General features: G+C 38.3%; 1 protein-coding gene across 2 annotated transcripts in view; it reads right to left on the reverse strand.

Annotated features, from left to right (window-relative positions):
• Positions 1-20,357, reverse strand: part of UPF2 (UPF2 regulator of nonsense mediated mRNA decay) — a 202,412-nt gene that overhangs the window by 159,595 nt on the left and 22,460 nt on the right. For both annotated transcript variants that reach the window (XR_009550246.1, XM_007524619.2), the window contains exons 4-8: positions 19,676-19,836; positions 15,368-15,565; positions 13,669-13,818; positions 11,727-11,830; positions 4,700-4,785 (exon numbers count right to left, since the gene is read on the reverse strand). Coding sequence is in view for 1 of the 2 variants with exons in the window: in XM_007524619.2 (XP_007524681.1) it covers positions 4,700-4,785; positions 11,727-11,830; positions 13,669-13,818; positions 15,368-15,565; positions 19,676-19,836 (699 nt within the window). In the remaining variant the exon portion in view is untranslated. The remainder of the gene's footprint in view (positions 1-4,699; positions 4,786-11,726; positions 11,831-13,668; positions 13,819-15,367; positions 15,566-19,675; positions 19,837-20,357) is intronic.

A 20,357-nucleotide genomic window follows, 5' to 3' on the forward strand; every position in this document is an offset into this window, starting at 1 on the left:
TTCAATCCGCAGCAGCACATGTACCAGAGTGATGTCTGATTCTTTCTTTCCTCCTATCTTTCTCATGAATAAATAAATAAAATCTTTAAAAAAAAATCTGTGCTGTCAGAGCTTTGGTGGTAGGTATGTTGTGAAATTACACTCTGTAATCTTGTAATATTGTAAACCACTATTAAATCACTAATTAAAAGAAAGAAAGAAAGAGAGAGAGAAAGAAAGTGTGGGGGGCAGCGTATACAATAAAGCACACACCTATAAGTACAAGGACATTGGGAGTCAGGTAGTAGTGCAGTGGGTTAAGCGCACGTGGCACAAAGCTCAAGGACCTGTGGAAAAATCCGGGTTCGAGCCCCTGGCTGCCCACCTGCAGGGGCATCGCTTTCACGGGCAGTGAAGCAGGTCTGCAGGTGTCTTATCTTCTCCCCCCCTCTCTGTCTTCACCTCATCTTTCCATTTCTTTCTGTCCTATGTAGCAACGACGAGATCAATAACAACAATAATAACTACAATAACAATAAAAAAAACAAGGGCAACAAAAGGGAAAATAAGTAAATAAATATAAAAAAATTAAAAAAAAAAAAGTACAAGGATGTGGGTTTGAGCCCCTGCTCCCCTAACTGTAATAGGGAAGATTCACAAGTGGTGAAGCAGGTCTGCAAGTGTCTGTCTTTCCTCATATCTCCCTCTCCCCTATTTCTCTCAGGCCTATCAAAATAAACAATAGAAATAAAGGGAAAAAATGGCCACTAGTAGTGGTGAATTTGTAGTGCTGGCACTGAGCCCCAGCAATAACACTGGTGGCAATTAAAAAAAAAAAAAAACTTCCATGCTACAAATGATAGCTATATTCTCTACCATAGACTACATACATAAACCATTAGTCTTTACATGTAGTCAGAGATTGTCACTTTGATTTTGTTAGCAGACTTAAATGAATAGCAAGTTGAATGGATAAAGAATCCTGACACTAGGGGCCGGGTGGTGGCACACCTGGTTGAGTGCACATGCTACAATGTGCCAGGATGTGGGTTCAAGCCCCAGGTCCCCACCTAGAGGGAAAGCTTTTTGAGTGTTTGAAGCATTGCTGCTGGTGTCTGTCTCTCTCCCTCTCTATTTCTTCCTACCCTCTTGATTCCTGGTTGTCTCTATCCAAAATATAAAGATAATAAAATTAGAACAGGGCACCAAAGGCATGGAAAAACAGCGAGATGAGGTGAGTACAATCCCTCAAAGTCCCCCTCCCCCTCGGTTTGTCTGTAAATCCAAAGGTTCAAAGAATAACTGGCTACCCCTAGCACCCCTAACTAGCTCCTGCTCACCCTCAACCAAATGCTTCTTGTCCCTTTCTTCCCTCTCCCTTCTTGAAGGCTTGGAATAACCTCTTTCATTCAAAGAATGGAGAAAGGTGTGTGAGTACATGGAGTGAAGAGAAAGTGAACGGGGAAACATAGTGGCAGGAGACTTACTGGCATTTGATTACTATCTTTCTACTCCAGCCTCCCTAGGATCAAGCTATCTTCCTCAGGGACAAGTCAATCTTGCAGGTAAGGTAGAAAGATGCCTGGAGGTTAAGAACAAAAGAAGACCTTCAAAATGAAAGACTTTCCTGAGCAATACAAGTACATAGTCATCAGAAAAGTCAACCTGGTCAAAACTCTCCTGAGTATTCAGTAAAGAACAGTAAAAAGTCTGAGAAAATTTTATCTAAACATTGAGATCTTTAGAAGAGATTGAGGAGAATACTATTAGCACTAGAATGTATAGTGATTATAAATCTGCCCTTATAAAATTAAGAAATTTTTTATATAATTCAACTGAGGAAATTTATAAATAATACTGAAATGCCAGGGAAGAACAACTGTCAGTGCTACTTGCATGCACTGAGATCCACCGAACAAACCATAATAGAAAGTTGCTATTTTCAAGCAAGATAACTTACTATATATGTAAAAACATATGACAGTACAAATCCCTTCAGCTAAGTTAGAAGCAAAGACAATCATGCTGATTCAAAGTTCTATGTGCTTCTATACATTTCCCTAACTTTCTAATTCCAGCTAATGGAATCAAGTCAGAAAACAACAAAAAAGTTCCACTGCCTGAAAATTTCAAGTCTCTTAAACAAGTGCTTAGGTTGACAAAAAAAGAAATACAAACTGAAGCTGCACAATTTTTTAAAAGAGAAACGATATCAGAATCGTGCTCAGGACAAAGCATATATTAAATCCCAAAAAGGGCAACAAAATGAAATAAATGAAATAAATCATGACAAAAACTAAGTATCTGTAAGAAACCAGAAAAACAGTATAACAAAATAATACATAAAAAATAAGGTAGAAGCTGTGGCTCACTAGGTAGAGTGCACACATGCTATGCACAAGGGCCTGGATTCAAGCTCCTGGCCTCTAGGAAGCTTCATGAGTAGTAAAGCAGTGCTACAGTTCTCTCTTCCTATTTTTGTTTCTAACAGAAAAATGAAACAACAGAAAACCTAAAATAGAACACTAAATAATGCAATGAAGATAAAAATTTATCGAACATAAAGCACACTGGAATAAAATGTGTCTAATTCTTTGTATGTAGATTAAACAGAAAGCAGAGGATAAACAGAGAAAGCACCCAGCTCCCCACCTGCAGGGGAGTCGCTTGACAAGCGGGGAGTCGCTTGACAAGCGGTGAAGCAGGTCTGTAGGTGTCTGTCTTTCTCTCCCCCTTTCCCCTCCTCTCTCTATTTCTCTCTGTTCTATCCAACGACAACAATAATAAAAAAAAAACACAAAACCTTCCTGTACACTACTGCATCTCCAGTTCCTTTAAAGAATTAATGAGTGAGTAAATTTTAGAACATAATTTAATCTTTCCTGATCACCTAGGCAGATTATAAGAATCCTAAATTACTTTGCTTATAAATTCGACATAAGGCTGCGGTCAATGACTTCAGATTGCTATGTATTCTAAGTACTTATATTTAAATTATTTTTCACTCAAACCATAAACTGCCATCTTCTATTCTCAAATCTGTCCTTCTAGCAGATTATAACTACTTCAAATCTTCAGCTATCTGAATGAAACAAAATCTTCAAATTATAACTACTTCAAATCTTCAGCTATCTGATGAACAAAGTAGATATATTGTTATAAAAATATGGCTGGCATGAAATTAGATAATACTTTTTACAGACTAATTTTTATAGAGGGTAAAATAGGAGAGAATAGAAATATAGGAAGGAGGGAGTCGGGTGGTAGCGCAGTGGGTTAAGCACACATGGTACAAAGTGCAAGGACCAGCACAAGGATCCCGGTTTGAGCACCCAGCTCCTCACCTGCAGGGGAGTCGCAGGCGGTGAAGCAGGTCTGCAGGTGTCTATCTTTCTGTCCCCCTCTCTGTCTTCCCCTCCTCTCTCCATTTCTCTCTGTCCTATCCAACAACAACGACATTAATAACAACAACTACAACAACAAAGAAAAACAAGGGCAACAAAAGAGAAAATAAATAAATTACAATATATTAAAAAAAGAAGAAGAAATACAGGAAGGAGACAGATGCTGTCCTCCAAATAATTTAAATATCAGTGCATGACTTCTGTCAATACCTTTTATTTGAAAAATTGCAATAACACTAAGTATAGATAACAGTTACTATATGATTTTTCATTTAAATAAATAGTCGAGAAAAATAAAAACATTCTACTGTACAAACTAAAGAATAACCTGAGGTGGAAACGGCATAATGATTACGCAAAAAGACTTCTATGCTTAGGGGTCGGGCGATGGCGCAGCCAGTGAAGCACACATGACGCAAAGCACAAGGACCTGCATAAGGATCCTGGTTCGAGCCCCCGGCTCCCCACCTGTAGGGGAGTCACTTCATGGGCAGTGAAGCAGGTCTGCAGGTGTCTGTTTTTCTCTCCCCCTCTCTGTCTTCCCCTCCTCTCTCCATTTCTCTCTGTCCTATCCAACAACTACCAACAATAACAATAATAACCACAACAAGGATACAACAAGGGCAACAGAAAGGGGAAAAAATGGCCTCCAGGAGCAGAGGATTCATGGTGCAGGCACTGAGCCCCAGCAATAACCCTGGAGGCCAAAAAAAAAAAAAAAACCTGTAAATGGACCAAATATAAATTTTGCTTAAGAAACCCTTCAGAGAAATCCCTTAGGATCCTTATTTTTGAGGAGAAATATTGAGCTATATTTATCTAAAAGCAGTCTGCAATGATTAAACTTCTTGAATTACAAAAAAGACAAATCAATAATGACTTTCAAGTCTAAACAATCATAATTACTCTCAAACACAAAATGCTTCATTTAAATAACACTAAGGAAGAACTAGATGCACTCAATTAGTCTGTTCCTTAGAATAAAAATTATTGTTTTTTTTTTTAGTAATTTGGGGAATCATTATTTTATACATCAGAGGTAAAAATTGAAGCCAACTGCTTCCAGCTATGATTATTGCTTATTAAGTTGCTATGATCTAAATTGTTTTCTCTTAAAGTAATGGGTAGGCATCAGGAGAAATATTCCCGCTAATTTGCTGAACAAAATAAAATTAAATGAGAAATAAATTCTAGAAAATACATTGGTAATAAAATAGTAAAATCTGTTAACAAGGATATCTAACTTTAAATTTTGATGTGACATTCATCGATGCACAATAAAAACATTAATAATTAATTTTTTTGTAGATACTTGCCTTTGTCTGGGAACTATAAAAAGCGCCCGTACCAACTTCTTCCTATTTGCTTTTGTATTCATGTTCATGCAAAAGTCCATTGCTGCCTAAAGTAGAAAAAGCAAACATTTTTCTTAGAAAAACATTAGCTACAGAGAGCAGAAACCCTGCATATTATAATGGACTTCTACTTTTCCCTGAACATTTAAAAATGGTTTTAAGATGCCAGTATTATAAGAAAGCCCAAACTAAAAAATCACTAACCGTAATAAAGATAAATGATTCTGAAACTTCTAAGATGTATTTATTAATATGGGAGGGGACACATAAGAACAAGCCAGAAAATCACTCTGGAACATGTGACAGCAGAAATCAAACTAAAGACCTAATGCTAAGACAGCATCATGTTATCCATCCATTATGCCACAACCTGAGTTATTCTTAAATGTCTTAACTGCAGGGAACAGAACTGCAAGTGAATAGTTTGAAGATCTAATTAAAATCATTGACATTAATGGTACTAGTAGGAAAGTTTCCTTATAGTACTATGGTAGAAAAGTGCAAGATTACCTAACAAAAAACACTAGTAATTAGAAAATCACTAATGCCTACTAGAAAACACTAGTAATTTTAAAAATTACTAATGTTAACAAGAATATGTATAATATGTGTAATAAATAGCAAAGCAACCCACCATCCCATTTTTTTTTAACTGGATAGACAGCCAAAAATTAAGAGGGTGGGGGAAATAGAAAGAGACACCTGCAGCACTGCTTCACCATTTGCAAAGCCCTGCAGGTGGGAACCAGGGGTTCAAACCTGGGTCCTTGAGCACTGTAACGTACACACTCAAGCAGGTGCACCACTACACGGCACCATCCTACTTTTTTTTTTTAATATTTATTTATTTTATTTTGTTGCCCTTGTTGTTTTTTTATTGTTGTGGTTATTATTGTTGTTGCTATTAATGTCATCGTTGTTGGATAGGACAGAGAGAAATGGAGAGAGGAGGGGAAGACAGAGAGGGGGAGAGAAAGACAGAAACCCGCAGACCTGCTTCACCACCTGTGAAGCGACTCCCCTGCAAGTGGGGAGCCGGGGGCTCGAACCGGTATCCTTGTGCCGGTCCTTGCACTTTGCACCATGTGTACTTAACCCGCTCCGCCATCACCCGACTCCCCATCCTACGGTTTTAAAACAAAAATGTGTTCAATATTTTAACAATATGGCTAACATTAATATAATAATAAAGGAAATCTAGGATGAATGTCCTAAGAAAGAACTAGAAAACAAAAAAGATGCCCATGACACTTTATATAAGAAATGGCATATGTATTTCTTTTTTCCTTTTTTTGCCTCCAGGGTTATTGCTGGGATTCAGTGCCCATCATGAATCCACTGCTCCTGGAGGCTATTTTTTTCCCCTTTTGTTGCCCTTATTATTGTTGTCGTTGTTGGATAGTACAGAGAGAAATGGAGTGAGGAGGGGAAAATAGAGAAGGGGAGAAAAGGCATATATATTTCTAAAATGTTAAAGAAAGAGACAGACTGGTTGAACTAACATATTACAACACTCAAGGACCAGGGTTCAAGTTCCCAGTCCCAACCTGCAGGAAGAAGCTTCACTAGAGGTGAAGCAGTGCTGCAGCTGTTTCTTTCTCTCTTCCTCTCTATCTCCCCTTGCCCTCTAAATTTCTGTCCTATCAAATAAATAAAATTTTAAAGAGTTTTAAATACATTTGATTAAAACCACATGCTATACTTTCAAAAGAAATAAACTATTATCAAATTATCCTTCTGAGTTTGTTTCTTCTTTTCCAGACTTAATTAGGCTGGCTAAATAGCTCACTTGGATACTGTGCTTTGTCATTTGTGCAATACAAATTAGAGACAGGCTTTGCGCCACCTGCGCTTAACCCGCTGCTCTACAGCCAGATTCCCGTGAATTAGTCTTTATCTTATCTTACCTTACCTTATCTTATCTTATGCATCTATGTATCTATCTCTCCATCAGGGTTATTGGCTGGGGCTCACAGCCAGCAATATGAATTCTTTGATCCTTGTGGCTTTCTTTTCCTCTTTTACCCCCCCCCCACTTCTTTTTCTATTTGATAGGGCAGAGAGAAATTGAGAGGGGAGGTGGAGCTTGTGAGGCTTTCCGCTTGCAGGGGGAGGTTAGAGCTCAAACCTGACCCTTGCATATGCTAATATGTGCACTTAACCAGATGCATCACTGCCTGGCCCCCCTTGGTGAATATTTTCAATGTGAGATAGTTTCCTGAGTTTGACTCTAAATTTTACCTGTTTTGATTTAACCATGTCAGGAATTCTTTCATAGTTTATCACTGTTGAGAAAAGCAGAAATCTTTTTTAGAGTTCAAGCAAGCCTGAGGATCTTTGCATTTGATTCTCAAATTCAAAGATTTGGATTGGTGATACAGTAATCCTGCGGTTTTAGGTACTGGATTAGGCATGGTGTCCTAAATTTGATCCCTGACAACATATATGAGTGATTCTCTGGTTTTCTCTTATAAGTAAATAAATAATGAGTCTTTCTCCTGCCCCAACCCCTATAGAGATAGAGAGAGAAACATAAAGTTCCTGGGAGTCGGGCTGTAACACAGTGGGTTAAGCGCAGGTGGCGCAAAGCACAAGGACCGGAGTAAGGATCCCGGTTCAAGCCCCCAGCTCTCCACCTGCAGTGGAGTTGCTTCACAGGTGGTGAAACAGGTCTGCAGGTGTCTTATCTTTCTCTCCCCCTCTCTGTCTTCCCCTTCTTTCTCCATTTCTCCCTGTCCTATCCCCACAACAAAGGCAACAGTAATAGCTACAACAATAAAAAAAAAAAAACAAGGGCAACAAAAGGGAATAAATAAATAAATATTAAAAAAAAAAAAAGATAAAGTTCCTTCAATCCATGCGGGCCTGTCTCTAACTTGTATTGCACAAATGACAAAGCACAGTATCCAAGTGAGCTATTTAGCCAGCCTAATTAAGTCTGGAGAAGAAGAAACAAACTCAGAAGGATAATTTGATAATAGTTTATTTCTTTTGAAAGTATAGCATGTGGTTTTAATCAAATGTATTTAAAACTCTTTAAAATTTTATTTATTTGATAGGACAGAAATTTAGAGGGGAAGGGGAGATAGAGAGAAAGAGAGAAAGAATCCTGGTTCGAACCCCAGCTCCCCACCTGCAGGGGAGTCGCTTCACAGGCGGTGAAGCAGGTGTGCAGGTGTCTATCTTTCTCTCCCCCTCTGTCTTCCCCTCCTCTCTCCATTTCTCTCTGTCCTATCCAACAATGACAACAACAATAATAATTACAACAATAAAACAAGGGCAACAAAGGGAATAAATAAAATAAATATTAAAAAATTAAAAAAAAAAAAAAAATATATATATATAAAAAGACTAATTCACTCCCTCAAAACCTTTGCTTACAGAACAGGGACCTAGTGGTCCAGAAGATGGTGCAGTGGACAAAGCACTGGACTCTCAAACAGGAGGTCCCAAGTTCAGTCCCCGGCAGTACATGTACCAGAGTGATGTCTACTTCTTTCTCTCTCCTATGTTTCTCATATGAATGAATGAATGAATGAATAAATGAATAAATAAAAACATGAATACATAAATCTTAAAAAAAATAGGGATCTAAGTCGTCATGATGGCATAAGAAAAATGATGGCTTGGTTGAGGGTACCTTTCTTTCGAGCAATGTCGAAAGAAAGGTACCCTCGTGGTACATTTCTATAAGTTTACATTATTCCCTCAATAATGTTTAAAAAAAATAAAAAGCTAAGAAAAAAGAAAATTTAGAATCAGAATTATATGTTACTTACACCCAATGGAAAACTATGTACAACAGATGTTAACTAAACCTATTGTGGTGATAATTTTACAATATATAAAAATACTGAATCACTACACTATATATCTGAAATGAAAGTACAGTAAACTGCCAATTATACTCCAATGAAAAATTTAGGATTAAAAATTAGTATCTATTTAGCTACTGGTAAATAAATAAATCCAGGAAAATATTCCTTTAAACCTTAGTCCAAATTATCTCCCTGTGTAGTAAATAAGAAAGACAACCCACATACCCAAATAACAGCTTTGTGCTTACACAAAGAATTTACAACTGCCAGCTTACATAAAAATTGTACAGATGGGAAGTAGGGTGGCAGCACAGCAGGTTAAGTGTACATGGCGCAAAGTGCAAAGACTGGCCCAAGGATCCCGGTTTGAGCCCCTGGCTCCCCACCTGCAGGGGAGTCACTTCACCTGCGGTGAAGCAGGTCTGCAGGTGTCTATCTTTCTCTCCCCCCCGTCTTCCCCTCCTCTCTTCATTTCTCTCTGTCCTATCCAACAACGATGACATCAACAACAACAGTAACTACAACAATAAAAACAAAAAGGACAACAAAAACTAAATAAATAAAAAATTAAAAAACAACAACAATTGTACAGATGGTAATATGTGTCCTTAATAAGGTGCCCCACCGCCTACCTTGGGGGAAGCTTCACGAGTGGTGAAGCAGTGCTTTAGATGTCACTGTCTCTTTCTGTAATTCCCCTCCTCCCTCAGTTTTTTTTTTTTTCTTTCTTTCTTTTTAATTTTTTTTCTCTTTCACCAGAGCACTGCTCAACTCTGGTTTATGGTGGTATAGGGTATTGAACCTGGAACTTTGGAGCCTCAGGCAAGTCTTTTTATATAACCATTATTCTATCTACCCCAGCCCTTCCCCCCTCAATTTCTCTCTATCTCTATCCAATAATAAATAAATAAAAGTCAAGAAAAGCAGAGGAACCAACATAGGTATCCTGGTAGATGACATTCCCAGGCATTGTTCAGGTGGTACATAGGAACATAACCTAACATGCACAAACCCTTCCCACAAGGGAGAAGAAGCTAGGCCTCAAGTCTACACCAGTTTCTCAGAGTCCTACGGATCATTGTCTCCTGAGGAGACAAAACATGCAGGAAAAAAGTTGCAAGAACCCTACTATACTACAGATGATAAAGAAAATTTCACTCTGGGGGCTGAGTGGTGGCACCAGGTTGAGCGCACATATCACAATGTGCAAAGACCCAGGTTCAAGCCCCCAGTCCCCACCTACCTGCAGGGGGAAAGCTTTACGAGTAGTGAAGCAGTGCTATAGGTGTCTCTGTTTCTCTCCCTTCTCTACTACTCCCTTCCCTCTCAATTTCTGGCTGTCTCTATCCAATAAATAAATAAATAAAGATAATAAAAATATACATATATATAAAAAGAAAAAAATCACTCTGTATAAAAAGTTTTGCTGTATTAGATTTAGCTCTAACTTACCTTGATAAAAAACAATACATATATAAATACGTATATATATATATATATATGAGAGTAACAGATGAATTTACATATAGCACAGTTTATACACAGATAAAATCAAATACCCACACTTTTCTATAATTTTATATATGCAATCAACAGTCTCAACCTCTCATCCATAAAACTAGAACCTAGAATCAAATGATTTGTAGGAACATACTTAGTTTCATAAACTTCTGTTAAGATTTTGACATACGGTTATTCACATCTAATAATCACTGAAATCAAAGGATTTTTGAGATTCTTCTACAAATTCTACAAATTTTTCCCAAATATTTTTCCCTCTTAAGGCATCTGGACCTTACCATCATATGAAAGGAACACCTCATAAACAAGCTTATTCCCAGAGAGCCCACTAGACATCAAAAGGAAAAGGCAGCCTAATTTTCACTTGGTCCTCATGAGAGTTAACTCAGAGTCGAACATGCTGTCATTATTGACAGCAGGATACTTTCTGAAACTGATGAAGTTCTTCTCCCCTACAATGGAATGCAAGGTTGAAGCAGGTATGTTCAAACCACTCAATGAAAATATAAAAATTGAGTAGGCATGAAACTTAGTCATATCCCGAACTTGTTTTGCAACTCTGTACTCTATCACTTAGAAAAATGGTTCTGGGTGGGGGTAGATAGCATAATGATTATGCAAAGACTCTCATGCCTGAGGCTCTGAAGTCCCAGGTTCAATCCCCCACACCACATAAGCCTGAGCTGAGCAATGCTCTGGAAAGGAGGGGAAGGGAGAAGGAAGGGTAAAAGTAGGGGATGGAGGGGAAACAAAAGAAATATGGTTCATTGAACTGCACAGATCTCCAACACATACATAATACACTGAAAACTACTTTAACAGTACAGGCTATTTTTGTGAATGTCGAAAATAGTGAAGGGGGAGCAGTAATCCTAGTCTTAGTATTAAAATCATTTTTACCATATAAATTCTCTAAAGAAACCCATGAATAATATTTTCAGAACTTACCATTGTAACAGTATTTCGGGGCTGGGTGGTGGCACACCTGGTTGAGCACACATTACAGTGTGCAAGGACCTGGGTTCAAGTCCCCAGTCCCCACCTGCAGGGGGAATGCTTTACAAGTGGTGAAACAGTGTTGCAGGTGTTTGTCTCTCTCCCTCTCTTTTTTATATTTATTTATTTAATATTGTATAGAAAGAGAGAAACTGTGAGGAGGTGGGGAATAAGGAGAAAGACAGAGACACATGTAGCTCTACCTCATCACCACTCATGAAGCTTTTCCCCTGCAAGTGGGGACCATGGGATTGAACCTGGGTTCTTGTGCACTGTAGTGGGTGCACTTAACCGGGTATGCCACCATGTCATCCCTCTCCCTCTCTATATTCTCCCTTCCCTCTCGATTTCTGGCTGTCTCTATCAAATAAATAAAGATAATAAAAAATTAAAAAGAAACAATTTCTGAACTGTTGGGTCCTATGTCAAAGGGGAGAGCTATCAAGCCAAAAAAATTCTGAAAATAGTTCCATACCTAGAGCATTTATGAATTAACTCTCATTTTATATGTTCATGTTGGATTACTACTGAGAGACTATTTGAAGAAATGGTTCATTCTGTGGTGAAACTGTCTGAAAGCCATAGAAATTTCTACTGAGAGCTCTCCAAAGATGTCTATATGCTTGAGATCAGTTATACAGAGATCATCATACCTTATCTATCAAATCTCGGTTGACACAGTTGGGCAACTGCTGGAGGAAAGCATCTACTATGAGCTTGAGATGAGATCCAGTGCTGGCTTCTTCATCTTCTTGTTCTAATACAAAATTTGTTTTTAATAAGTTTAAAAATACAGACACAAAGTAGTAAAAACATCCCATGAAAAATCACCTAGGAGTCAGCCTAGAGCACTGCTTCACTCATGAAAAATATACAGAATTTTTTGAGGTAGAAAGTGTTATTATCTCTAAAAATCACAGTCAACTAATCGTTCAGACACCAACTACAAGGTCTATCAAACCCAAATTTTTCAGCAAGCGTTTTAGATAATTTTGTGATGTGTTATTTTTATCTGCCCGGCATTTATTTCCCTCACATCTTCAATCAACAGCACTCTCATCTTTCATTGTAATCTTTGAAGAACTAAGCCTCTAAATTCCATGGGAGGCTGTTAGGAGAGGGTGCTGTCATGAACAGCAAACTAGCATTCCTCTTGCTCACAGGTCAACATGACACATGACTAGTCATGTTCTTCCAGTGACAGTGGCAGAAACTGTCTATTCCTTTAATGTCACTAGCTGATGTGATCTAAGTTGTGAGCAGCTACAAGGTATGTTCCCTCTCTAATGAGGCCAATAGAATGAAAAGCAATACTAACAGAAGAACCTAGCCAAAAAACTTGGAGTATTTAGGAAATAACCCGAAATTTAATATTTTTATTACTAAATAGAAAACATCACTCAGTTATAAAGAGATAAAATTGCCACAAATGATCTGAAAATTATTTTTCTTATCTCACAGTCATTTTAGAGTGGCTTTCAAATACCCATGTTAAAATTGTAAAGATTGTCACTAAATTAAAATAAATCCACGGGGCCGAGTGGTAGTGCATCGAGTTAAGTGCACATAGTGTGAAACGCAAAGATACCAGTTTGAGCCCCAGCTCTCCAACTGCAGATTGCTTCAGAAGTAGTGAAGCAAGTCTGCAGGTGTCTATCTTTCTCTCCCCATCTCCCCCAAGCCCCAATTTTTCTCTGTCTTATCCATCAACAGCAGCAGCAATAGTAACAACAACAACAATGGAAAAAATAGTCTCCAGGAGCAGTGGATTCATAGTGCAGGCACTGAGCCCCAGTGATAACTCCTGAAGCAGGAAAAAAGAAAAACATAAATAAATAAATCCATAACACTGAAGGCAAATAAATAAATAAAATAGGGTCTGGGTGGTAGCGCACACAGTTGAGCGCACATGTTTAATGCACAAGGACCAAGGTTCAAGCCCCCGGCCCCCACCTGCAGGGGCAAAGCCTTGCAAGTGGTAAAGCAATGCTGCAGGTCTCTCTCTCTCTCCATATCTACCCCTACACTTTCAATAACCAATAGAGAAAATTTAAAAATAATAAGTAAATAAAATAAATCATGATGCTAGTAATTTAAAAAGTTTAAGAAAATTCTATTGGGAGTTAGGCGGTAGTGCAACGAGTTAAGCGCACATGGCACAAAGCGCAAGGACGGGCATAAGAATCCAGGTTCGAGCCCCCGGCTCCCCACCTGCAGGGGAATCACTTCACAGGTGGTGAAGCAGGTCTGCAGGTGTTTATCTTTCTCTCCTCCTCTGTCTTCCCCTCCTTTCACCATTTCTCTCTGTCCTATCCAACAACGATGACATCAATAACTACAACAATAAATCAAAGGCAACAAAAGGGAATAAATATTTTTTAAAAAGAAAATTCTATTAAGATATTCAGAATCTAATAAAGTTTGCAGTCACATAGTATTGGTAATATTGTATTTCTGCTCTCAATCAAACTCTAGCAAAGTGATAGCTGAAACAATATGAAAACAAGAAATTTAAAAGAATCTGGATCATTTCAGTCAAGACCTTTGTGTATGAAAATTACTTAAAAATCAAATTTTGGCAAAATATTCTCTTACCTTGTTCATCAAGAAGTTTCTTTGTAAGATCTTCAGCCTCATCTCCACCTTCTAACTCTAAGTTATCATCATTAATTTCTAGATTTTCCAACTCAAGTTCCAAATCATCAGGATTTGATATCTCTTTGTTATCCTTCATTTCTTTTGTCTCTGTTTAAAAAATAATGTCCTTAAATTAAATGTCATTGAGATGTTGCTTTAAAAAAAAAGTGGTCCAGGAGGTGGTGCACTGATAAAGCTTTGGACTCTCAAGCATGAGGTCCTGAGTTTGATTCCCGGCGCACATGTGCTAGAGTGATGTCTGGTTCTTTCACTCTCCTATCTTTCTCATAAATAAATAAAATCTTTTTAAAAAAAAAAAAAAGATACACAAAAATCTGCATCATTTGATTCACCTAATACTGGTGGAACATGTTACTGGTAGAAATGCAGAGGGCACCTGGGAACTGTATTTTCTACTTAGTTATTAAATGAATTGAAAACTGCTTGGAGGAAAAGGGGGGGGGGGACTTACATATCAAATGATATATCAAAATAACAAAAAGTCAATCTTCAGAATGAGAGAATGGAAAATACTTGCAAATCTGGTAAAGAGTTTAGTATTCAAAACATACATCAACAACAACAAAAAATGTTTTGATGGGGTAAAGATTTAAATAGACATTTCTCCAAAGAAAATATCCAAGCACATGACACTATGTCTGGCACTAGAAAATATCAAGAAGCCAACTGGTACATCTAGTAAAGTGCACATTATAATGTGCAATAAACCAGGTTCAAGTTCTTGGGCCCCATTTGCAGGGGTAAACTTCACAAGCAGTCAGTCAGCGGTGCAACTAGTTTTCTTTCTCTCTACCTTCTCTATGTCCTCTTCCCATTCAATCTCTCAAGATTTACTTAACTTCATACTACTGTTTCCACATCTGTAAATGAGAATAAACAGTGGCTGTTCCGAAAGGTATTATGAGGATTATTATTATTATTTTTTTAACCAAAGCACTGCTCCATTCTGGCTTATGGTGTTCCCAGGGACTAAACCTGGAATCTCAGATCCTCTGGCAGAACCACTATGTTATCTACTCGGCCCTAAATTAGTTCTTATTTATAAATTACTAGAATGATGACAGGCATAAAGTGAGCAATAAACAAACAATTCTCCAAATCCCTGTCACAGGCTTTTCCATGTCCTCCTCTTCATCTCCAACTCTACTGTTTAGAATTGCTTTGGAGAACATGGTATAACTGAGATTCAGTCTACTAATGATCACAAAACTTCACATTTCACTAAAGTAACATCTCAACAGAAAAAAAAAAAAGTTGAGGATATCTATTATAAAGTAAGCACTACACAGCTAAGACTTGTCCCAATAATCTAACCAGAAGAATATTTATATGTAACTAGTATCTCAAATAACTTCACTGTGTTGTCAATATTTTCAAGTTGGCACTGTTAAAAGTAAATAAATGGGGCGGGGGTAGATAGCATAATGGTTCTGCATACTAACTCTCAAAAAAATTATAAATACATAAATTTTATAAATATATAAATTATCAACCTTTCATGCTCTGTTTCATAATACTTTAACATCCATTTAACTGAATGACTCAATATTCCTATCCTGAATCTACTAAAATTATCTTACAAATGTTTGAAATTAATTTTCATAACACTTTGTAAAACATCTTCTCTAGAATTTACCTTTGGAATCATCTTTGTTGGACTCTTTATTCTGACAACTTTTTTCATTATCTTTAAACAGGATGGCTGGAACAAAGGCTTTCAAGTCAATGAGATTCTCATAGAAATTTCGAGCATCTTCATCTTCCCATATACCACCTTCCAAGTCATATTCTCCAGGTTTCCCAGGTGTAAATATATCAATACCAGGCCCATGCTCTACAATCAAATAAATCACAAGGAATTAAATCACTTCAGGTTGTAGCATGCTAAGCACAACATAATTACATTTTAGGTGTTATAATTTTAAAACTTTTGAGTGTTTTAATTACAGAAGCTTCTTCAATCAACCAGCACTATGGACTAATCACACTAGCCATCAAATAATAAACTGTATTATAAGTAAGGTCTTGAACTGGAACAGAATGACACAGGATAAAGGTGCTTTTCTTTTAAATGTTTTAAAGCAACAAATATGAGGTTAAGTACCCTCTTGAAATATTAGAACCTTAAAATAATTTTGATTTTACATGAGGGTAACCATTTCTAAAGCACACAGCTTTAAAGCCTCTCCCCTTTAGCAACCCACTGAACCGTATGTGTTTTGTTTGTGAAGCACCAGAGCTTTATACCTGTATGATTCTTCCTGGAAGACAATGTTTCACTTTTTTTCCTTTTCATTTCAGATAGAGACAGAGTAGGAGGGAGATGGGAAAGGTAAACCGGAAGGGGAGGGAGAGGGGGGAGGAAAGGGGAGGGGGAGAGGGAGAGGGAGAGGGAGAGGGAGAGGGAGAGGGAGAGGGAGAGAGAAGAAACACCATAGCATTGCTCCACTGTACAAGAAGTTTGCCTGGTGCCATAGGCTCAAACCTGGGTTCCTGAATCTGAGTCTTCTTGCATAACAGAATTTTACAGACAGACTATACGTGCTTAATTAAGAATTACTCTTGGGGAGTCAGGCGGTAGCGCAGTGGGTTAAACACACAGTGGCGTGAAGTGCAAGGACTGGCGTAAGGATCCGGGTTTGAGCCCGCGGGCCCCCACGTGAAGGTGAAGCAGGTCTGCAGGTATCTCTCTTTCTCTCCCCCTCTCTGTCTTCCCCTCCTCTTTCCATTAATCTCTATCTTATCCAACAACGACGTCATCAATAACAACAACAATAACTACAACAAGAAAACAACAAGGGCAACAAAAAGGAATAAATAAGTAAGTATTTTCTAAAAATTACTCTTCATTTTGGGATATTCTTTTTTGGGGGTGAACAAGGACTGGCGTAAGGATCCCAACTCAAGCCCCCGGCTCCCCACCTACAGGGGAGTCACTTCACAAGTGGTGAAGCACATCCACATCTTTCCCCCTTGTCTTTCCCCTCCTGTCTCCATTTCTCTCTGTCCTATCCAACAACGAACGAAATCAACAACAATAACAACATCAAGGGTACAAGGGGGAAAGAAAAAAAAAGGCCTCCAGGAGCAGTGGATTCATGGCATGGTACTGGCACTGAGCCCCAGCAATAACCCTGGAGGCAACAATAATAATAAAAATAAATAAGTAAAATAAATAGATTCTTGGAACTCGGGCGGTAGTGCAGTGGGGTAAGCGCACATGGCGCAAAGCGCAAGGACTGGCGTGAGGATCCTGGTTCCAGCCCCTGGCTCCCCACCTGCAGGGGAGTAGCTTCACAGGCATTGAAGTAGGTCTGCAGGTGTCTGTCTTTCTCTCCCCGTCTTCCCCTCCTCTCTTCATTTCTCTCTGTCCTATCTAACAATCACGGCATCAATAACAATAACTACAACAACAATTAAAAGGGCAACAAAAGGGAAAATAAATATAAATTTTTTAAAATTTAGATTCTTAAACTAAGAACATGAAATAAGTAAATGATGATGTAGATTAAAAAATACCAGAGGGGCCACATGGTGGTACACCTAGTAGAACATATATGTTAACATGCATGAGGACCTGGGTTAAAGTCCCTGGTCCCCACTTGCAGGGCAGAGCTTCATAATTGATGGGACAGTGTCTTTGTCTATCAAAAAAGAAAAAAGAATAAAAATGACCACCAGGAATGGTGGGAATAGTGAAGTAATCCAGCAGGGACCAAGCTTCAGCAGTAACCCTGGTGTCAGATAAACAAACAAAAAGAAATAAATAACCATCAGAGGAGTCAGAAGGTAGCTCAGCAGTACAGTATATGGCTAGCATGTATGAGGTCTGGCACCACTTAATAAGACAAAAATAGAACAGCGGTCTAGGAGGTAATGCAGTGGATTTAGTAATAGACTCTCAAGCAAGTGGTCCTCAGTTTGAACCCTGGAAGCCTGAACCCAGGAAGCCCACATACCAGAGTGACCGGATTCTCTTTCGTTCTCTCTCAATAAATTAGTAAAATAATTAAAATGTTTAAATATATATCAAAAACAGTGGTATTATGCTTGAATCCCTCTTCCCTCTTTCCCCCATCCAATCTTCCCCTAGCCGCCCTCTCTCTTACCTGCACACACACAAACACACACAATATAATCATCAGAGATATTTAGGAAAAACAAGAACGGTCAAGACAAAATACTGCCACCTACTTTCATGTCCTACATTATATTTAAATGTGGGCTTCCTAGGAGATTAAACCCATATAATGTAAGGGGAAAAAATTAAGTTACAACTACAGTTTATTGAAAAATGCAGGCAAAGGCAATGGACAAGAAAACTAGTCAGTTCTAACTAATAGGGTGCTAGGAATAGAATGTGGTAGCTCTCAAAGACAAGGCCCTAGTGTTACAAGGTCTTCTTACAACTTCCTCATTCAAAATTTTTTGAGGGGCCAGGCAGTGGCATACCTGATTAAGCACACACATTACCATGCACAAAGACCGGGTTCAAAACCAGTCTCCACTTACAGGAAGAAAGCTTCACAATTGTGAAGCAGTGTTGCAAGTTCTTTCTCTTTCTCTCCCTATCTTCTCCTCCCTTCTCAAAGGGAAAGAAAGAAAGAAAGAAAGAAAGAAAGAAAGAAAGAAAGAAAGAAAGAAAGAAAGAAAGAAAGAAAGGAAGGAAAAAAAGAGGCAACCAAGAGCTCTATATTCTTTTTTTTTTTTTTTGCCTCCAGTCACTGGGGCTTGGTACCAGCACTATGAATCCACCATCACTCCTGGTGGCCATTTTTCTTTTTCTTTTCTTTCTTTTTGGTCACAATTTTTATTTTACTGGATAGAGAGAAGTTGAAAGGTGGATGGAAAACAGAGGAGAGAAACAGAAAACCTGCAGACCGGCTTCAAAGCTCATGAAGTGTCCCTGGTGCAAGTGGGAAGTGGGGACACAAATCCAGGTCCTTGCACAGTACTATATGCGCTTAACCAGGTGCAACACTGCCTGGCCCGGAACTCTAGATTCTTCCTGAATGCACTGCGCCCCATCAATAAACCTGGTGGCAATAAAAGCATAAAATAATTGAAAAGCATAGGGAGTCAGGCGGTGTGCAGCAGTGCACATGGTGCAAAGCACAAGAACCAGTGTAAGGATTCCAATTTGAGCCCCGGCTTCCCATCTACAGGGGAGTTACTTCACAAGCGATGAAGCAGGTCTGCAAGTGTCTACCTTTCTCTCCTCCTCACCGTCTTCCCCTCCTTCCTTTATTTTTTTTTAAATCCAGCTAAGGATTTTTTTAAAAATTTTTTTATATTTATTTATTTATTCTCTTTTTTGTTGCCCTTGTTTTATTGTTGTAGTTATTATTGATGTCATTGTTGTTGGATAGGACAGAAAGAAATGGAGAGAGGAGGGGAAGACAGAGAAGAGGAGAGAAAGACTGCAGACCTGCTTCACCACCTGTGAAGCAACTCCCCTACAGGTGGGGAGCCAGGGGCTGCAACCGGAATCCTTAAGCTGGTCCTTGTGCTCTGTGCCACCTGCACTTAATCTGCTGCGCTACCGCCCGACTCCCTTCCCCTCCTTTCTTGATTTTTCTCTGTCCTATCCAACAACAGCAGTAGCAATGGCAACAATGACAACAACAAGGGCAACAAAATGGGGAAAATGGCCTCCAGGAGCAGTGGTTCACAGTGCAGGCACTGAGCCCCAGCAATAACCCTGGAGGCAAAAAAAAAAAAAAAGAAATGCAAAGCTTATTTTTTTTAATTCTTTTTTTTACTTTATTTGTTACTATATAGAGACAGAAATTGAGAGAGAAGGGAGAGATAGAGAGGAAGAAAGACAGAGAGACACCTGCAGACCTGCCTGTGAAGGGACTCCCCTGCAGGTGGGGAGCCGGGGGGCTGGAACCGGGATCCTGACCAGTCCTTGCGGCAAAGCTCATTTTTAAGGATACATTACCTTCAGGTGTTGGTTTGTCCTGAGGAAGATCTGGCATATTTTCATCCAAAAGATCTGCTAAGGATTGAGAATTTGCCAGCAACTTCTGATAAGACATAGCAAACTCCTCATACTGTTTATGTCTATCTTCACTCAGCTCCCCTTTAGAGTGCAGAATACGCCTAGAAACAAATGAAATAATCTGATAATCTTATCAGATATAAATGCACTTACATTGGAAATGTGCCATAAAAATTTATTTAACCACATACACCTAATGCAATCTTATTTAACTTTCAAAATATATCTGAAAATTGTCATTCATCTGAGCAATTAAATTTTAACAGTTTCTTCAAAGAATATAAATATAGCCAACAATTATGCCTACAGAAATACATTTAACAAGATTCATTAAATAACTAAACACTATTTTAAAATTACATAGTATTCTATTAAAACTATATTTTGCTCATACATGTAACAAGAAATATTCAACATACTAGATCAAGTTAGTTTTCAAAAACTAAAGGTTATACAGAGAATCAGGAAGTTATCTTAAAACTTTCATAATTATTTGAATTGAGATTATCTTTTGAAAAAGCCCAGTATTTTATAAAGCCAATTGTCAACTCATTATGCAAATACTGGCTATGTGTCCACTAAACTATTACTGATTCAAGGCCACATCATCTCTGTGAGCAAA

The sequence above is a fragment of the Erinaceus europaeus genome, chromosome 6, assembly GCF_950295315.1.
Source record: "Erinaceus europaeus chromosome 6, mEriEur2.1, whole genome shotgun sequence".
NCBI classification, from domain to species: domain Eukaryota; kingdom Metazoa; phylum Chordata; class Mammalia; order Eulipotyphla; family Erinaceidae; genus Erinaceus; species Erinaceus europaeus.